Below are 6,063 nucleotides of genomic sequence, written 5' to 3'. Positions count from 1 at the left end.
CTATAATGTTATCACAGCTGTACCCTTCTTTCAATGGCTTTTGAGATTGACATATTTGTTGGATAAGACGGTGGCTTCCCATTGAAACTGTAACGTACGACATCAAATAACAGGTATTTTATTATATCACAGTTAATGTACATCAAGATTTATGGATGCCCTGACTCCATTGGCGTTGTGTGATTATAACTACATTTGATCTGCACTCTGGTGCACTTCAAGATCTAAGTTTTAATGTAGAGATTTCATTTGATTTTGCATGTGTAAGCTGTAGACACTTCGATATCTATATCATGTGGATGGAAACCTTCTTTACCCGTTACTCCAGTTGTATCCTTCTTTCAGCGGCCTGGTAAACTATACAGTTACAATACTGATTTACAGATTTTTTAATATAGTACATAGATTTTGATATTGACATATTTGTTGGTTAAGACGGTGGCATACCATTGAAACTGTAACGAACATCAAATAACACGTATTTCATTATATGACAGTTAATGTACATCAGGATTTTATGGATGCCCTGACTCCATTGGTGTTGTGTGATTCTGAGGTAACTTAGCAGGCACTCTTCACCATTTTTTTAATGCCTTCTTCACAGGTGATTACCTTCTAAATTTTAGAAAAGTAACCAGTAATATTCCACATGACAGGACCAACGGGGTAAGGCTTTCAGTTAGGACCTCATCTGACTGACAAGGATTGAATCATGAGGTTGAAGCAGTTACATAACTAGACCTGCAATGGCTTGTTGGGGTATTTATTATACGAATCCATTTCCAATCACCATCTTCGGTTTTTCTTAGCTCTGCAAGCTGCACAGAATGAAGAATTTAGAACTTTTCAGTATTTGAAAATTGAATTGAACATTCGTGTCACAATGCCATAAACAGATATGTAAATGCACACACACCAGAAGTGATTTGGCAAAGAACATGCTAAAGTGAGGCAAAAGCATCCTTACCCTGCCATCTCTCAGCATGAAAAGGACAGAGTCTCTTGAAAAGGGTACTGGGCGAACAGGTGCCACCTGCCAAACATTGCAAAATTTGTCAAATCCTCCGGCAAAAGAAAATATTCATCTTTTTCAGGTGTGATAAACCTACCTAAAAGACAAGTATGAAATCCTTCCAAAAAGAGGCATTCTGTTATTTTTCAATTTCTAGGAAGGCAGGCATCATTACCATACTTTCATCATAACAAGCTCCACTGAAAAAAGGAAACAATTGTAGCAAAGCAACTGCAGGCATTGTTAGAAACCTCCTGCCGGAACTTATTAACTGAAATACACAATGTTCAACTCCTATACGATCCTGTTATTGTTTAGGCATGCTCCCAACAATATAGCGCACAGTCCATTCTTCCATTCCAATATTCTGCTACTTGGCAGACTTACGTCAGAACTTACAGTAACGGCATTAACAATAAATCAATAACATGAGGTGTTAATAAGGCCAAACGGTAGTGGCGGATTGAGTCAATTCAGCCAAACATTAATAATGATTACAAAGGAGTGGCTTCAAGAGGGAAGCATGTGGAGAGAGCGAATCTCTAAAAGTTATTGAATAAAATGTGAATTTCATTGAATGGATGTCCTGTCCATTAACTTCTCCACAGTTGATGAACGTGTGCAAAATTCGGTAGCAGATCACGGAAATTGTTGGATTTTGATGTATCTTGAAAGTGAACTTATGTCATCTAAAGAAATAGTTGGATTTTGATGTTCCTTGAAACTGAAATGATCCCACCTAGAGAAAACAGATTTTTAAAACTAGTCTAGACAGTAAGGAAAAGCCATCTTTTTTAAATCCAGATCAGTGATTATGGATTCAACACTAGGCTGTTAATCTTTTAAAACCCAACAACTAATTCAATGAATTTTACTAAAGTGAAAGGAACTGCAACTGCACTTTCAACATACATTCATCAAATATACAGAGTTTACTAGCTGAACTATTTGCAGTGGAAAAGACAAAATTGAAGATTCACGCATATTCAAATATTCAACACCAGAAATTTTACCCGGTGTTATTTCCCTTTATCACTTATGTAGAGAGGGCTGAGAGGTCAAATTCAAGACTCCTAGCTAAAAAATCAATTAAATCAGTGATGGGGGCAACTATCAAGCCCTAGCACTATGGCAAAAGATCTAAGGTTAAAACTTGCACTCATGGAACCCCTACTAGGTAAGTGCAACAGGCTAAAGGAGGAGTTTTGAATAAGCGTGCCCTTTTGATTAAAATCTGAGCAGTTTAGAGGCGGATCACCATCCATCTCCGCCCGACCAGCCCCCGGAAGCATGTTAGGGTGGGGGGGAGGGGGGTAACCTGCGCGGGCAATAGGCCGACGCTACCCCCGGAGTTGATAAGTCAAACAGGTGGGCCCACCTATCCAACGACCTAGATTGATTCCGGGGGATAACCGATGGATCCAGTGTACTACTCTCCTACCTGCCAAGGATGGCGGGGCCACTTTCCATGATGGTCAATCTACTGGCGCCAATTCAAGCGAGCAATGGATTCAAAAGTTAAATGGTAATGTCTCCCCCCCCCCGCTCTCGTCCACCTGTCGTCTTTCACCACCTAATCCCCTTCTACCATGTGTCCTCCCATGACGCCATCCTACGTCATACGACCGTTGTCCCCTCTTCGCGTATAAAAACCCTTCTTGCCTCAAATTTTTAAAAGTTTTGTATTGCTTCCCAGTGCAAATGCCTCCCGCTGTTCATCTATTCTGTAACGCCGTCCAATCACTCAGCCGGTCCAGAACCTCCCTCCAACGCCGTTTTTAGCTAGCTCCAGGACAACCAGGTAACCGGTCAGTCCTTTTCACCTGCAAATTATTTGAATATTCATTGAAACATGAAGAAAGCAGCCCCTAAGACCTCTAAATCCCGTGAGGTTAAACCCTCCTCCAATGTCGAGCATCTCATGGACATGGAGGCGCAAATCGCTGACCCCTCTAGTGCCTGCCACCTCGCGGACCTTCGATTCAACTTGTACCGTAACCACGTCATAGGAGAAGACTCATTTCGAGTGGTCAACTCAGGTCTGTACCCTTCAATTCAACTTATATGATAACCACGTCATAGGAGAAGACTCATTTCGGGTGGTCAACTCAAGTCTGTACTACCAAATTGCACCCTCAGTACACTATTTCCTTGAGTTTGTCTCTTGGTTAACAATTGCTTACATAGACGAGAATAACTGTTTTGTCTCCTCAACAGGGGTTAAAATCCTTGAGGTGACCTCAGAGCTAATTCAAAAAGCCCTAATTTACCCAAGATCCTTTGAACTCTAGCAATTTACAGAAACTACACTGGTCTACCATTACACTACCCTTTCAGCTGATGAGTAGCAATCCTTTCCGCAAATGGTCCTGGCCCCTGGCCTATAGTCTCTGCCGATTGCTGACAATGTCCCTATAACCTTCTTTGCATAGCCTATTCAGCCCATCCTATCCCTAATTGCTCATTTGTTTGGGGATGATGATGCCAATATAGCTACGAAAGCTTCTCTAGGGTTTCTAAGGCAAATGATGTAGCCTGGCCATTTGTTCAACATCCCTTCTTACCTAAACGGGGCCATAAGATTCCAGTCGCGCCATTTCCCTACCATCTCCTATTTAATATATTATTCATTGTTGTTCTTCTTGTTTGTGTATAGTCATGAGGATGAGTTAGAGTGTCTAGGTATCAGTTTGATGGCTTCCAACAAACAAAGGAAGTTTGTTTTCGACTGGGACATCGTTGTGAGGAAGATACCAAATGCTGATGGCTATTCCTAGTTTGTATCCTCCTATATGGCCATTGCCTATAAAATTATTCATGGTGTTTCCCCTCCCAGAGTTCTCCCTCAACAAAAAGCAATCCTCCAACTTAGCAAGGATACTAGGGTGGGGGACTGGTACCTATTTGAGGATTTCACAGAAATTAGGGTCTATGGGTGTGAGCTTCCTCCTTATCACTTTCTTGTGTTTATGCCCATGAGGATTTTCGCTCTAGAATTCATCAGATAGAGCCTTAATGTAGACTAAGTTCACTTTGTCCCTGCTAAGAAGGGATATATGTTTAAGTTGGGAAAGCTTGTGGGACCTTTTATTGTCAATTCCAAGAAGGCCCACAGGGCAGCTGAGGAATTACTCAAACAAATGAATTTTGATCTAGGGGATGTATGGCATTATGATCCTCATGGTGTCATTTCCAAGAGAAGAGAGAGCATAAAGGCTTCAACTTATGAGCATGAAAATAGACCTGAGATCGAATGGAAGGCTAACTTTGATTCATGGCTTATTAACATAGAGATGGAGATCGAGACTCCAACAACGGACAAGGCACAAAAAAGCACTGTTGGTCAAACTAAAGATGTCGAGGTGGAGGATGTACACACTTGTAAAAGGGAAAAGACCTAAGAGATAGAGGAAGACGAAATTGAGACCAGGTTAGTGGAGACAAGACCAGATCACCCAAGCTTCCAGGTGACTTTGGAAGACCCATTACAAACTGCTGCCTCATCCTCTTCAGAGCTGGCTATTTTAAGTTCAAAAGGAGGTGAAACTGCTACTGAGCCAAGATGGCCTACAGGAAAGGTGATTGAAGAAAGAAACAAGAAGGTAAGGGAAGAGATGCAACAACAAATGACATCTCATTCAGTCTCATATAAGACTAGACTTCTGGCTGCTATGGACTTCGAGAGAAATCAAATGAAGTTCTCGCTGTAGTATTCACTAGCACAGTCATTACCTTTGGGATCTCAGTTCAAGGCCCTCGACGTTTCGTTAGACTTGACAAGTGTCCCTCTGCCAAATAAGATCAACTTCCATAGGCAAGTGGGAGAAATTTTGTACAGTGAGCTCAATAGAAATGCAATGACCATCAACAAGGCTGAGAAGCTACTAGAGAAGGTTGCAACAAGGTTAAAACAGGAGAGAGCTAACTCCAGAGCTCTACACATGCAGAATGAGAGCTTCAAAGAACTGATTGTGAAGTTGGGAGTAAATCCAGAAGACAAAGTTGCATTCGAAGCCCTTCTCCAAAGTTCACAAGCAGAAATACAGGAGTTAAGACACAAACTGAAGATGCCAGCTAGTGAGCATGTGCAATCTAAGGAATTTACATAGGTGGAAGAAGAGAAAGAAATCCTGGCCAAAGAACTGATATAAAGAAACAATGAGATAGTAGCCTTCAAGCAGCAGGCAGTGAAACTTCAGTTGAGGATAGACACACAATTGTGCAGTGCTTGTGCTTGAAAACCCCCAAAATCCCACAGAATAGCTCACCAAGACCCTCATCGAACTCCAGCTTTCAAAAGGGGAGCTTAAGAAGGTGCAGAAGGATTTGGACACTGCCCAGAGAAACCTAGCACAGAAAGAAAAACAACTTGAGACAGCCAGGACCAACACAGACCTGATCAGTAAGAACCTACAAGCAGCAAACCAGGAATTTCTGAGCTAAAAGGCAAGTTGAAAGGAAACATGTCTCTCTTGCAGGCCAAGCAACTTGTCTGGGATGAAATCATAGCAAAAATGAAAAGCAATTGGGAGTACATAACTCTGATGGATGAACAAAAGATTGTAATCAAGAATTATGAGTTTTTCATTCTAACTGCAAAAGAAGATGGTGAAAAGAACTCCCAGATTGCTAAGAAGTTCATTCAATTTGTAAATGAAAGGTCACTCAGTGAGTTGAGGACAATAGATGTAGTGGATAGAGTGTCTACTATCATGGAGATCTCTAAATTTGTCCAAAAGGAGGAGGCCATAATCAAAGATGAAGAATGCCTAAATATAGCGCTGAAGGACGTGGTTGCCTTCAACTTTGAGTTTGATGAGAGAGTCAGAGCAGGGTTGCCTAGCTACTAGGATCTTGTGGGAGTGCTGATCCAATGGGAGAAATACAGTCAAAGGCTAGTAGAGGCCAAGAGCAAGGTGGATTCCTCTCATGAGAAGGCTTCCACTTTGAAGGGTAAGACTGTAGTAAATTATTTGAAGAAGGATTTTCAGCTCTTGGGGTTGGTAAAGACCTTGTTCCGCCCTAGGTTGAACCATACAAGGCTCACGAAT

General features: G+C 41.6%; 1 protein-coding gene across 2 annotated transcripts in view; it reads right to left on the bottom strand.

Annotated features, from left to right (window-relative positions):
• Positions 1-463: 463 nt before the first annotated feature.
• The window catches only part of LOC149164309 (uncharacterized), a 275,786-nt gene continuing 270,186 nt past the window's right edge, over positions 464-6,063 (bottom strand). For both annotated transcript variants that reach the window (XM_089432038.1, XM_089432037.1), the window contains 2 exons: positions 968-1,033; positions 464-818 (listed from right to left, as the gene is read on the bottom strand). In XM_089432038.1, coding sequence (XP_089288164.1) covers positions 711-818; positions 968-1,033 — 174 coding nt within the window. In that variant the 3' untranslated portion in view covers positions 464-710. The remainder of the gene's footprint in view (positions 819-967; positions 1,034-6,063) is intronic.

Source organism: Pinus tabuliformis, chromosome 5_1, assembly GCF_031772625.1.
Source record: "Pinus tabuliformis cultivar Carrire ecotype Pingquan chromosome 5_1, CPIR1, whole genome shotgun sequence".
Taxonomy (NCBI): Eukaryota; Viridiplantae; Streptophyta; class Pinopsida; order Pinales; family Pinaceae; genus Pinus; species Pinus tabuliformis.
The sequence above is the reverse complement of the archived record's forward strand: the minus strand, read 5'-3'. Positions and strand labels throughout refer to the sequence as shown.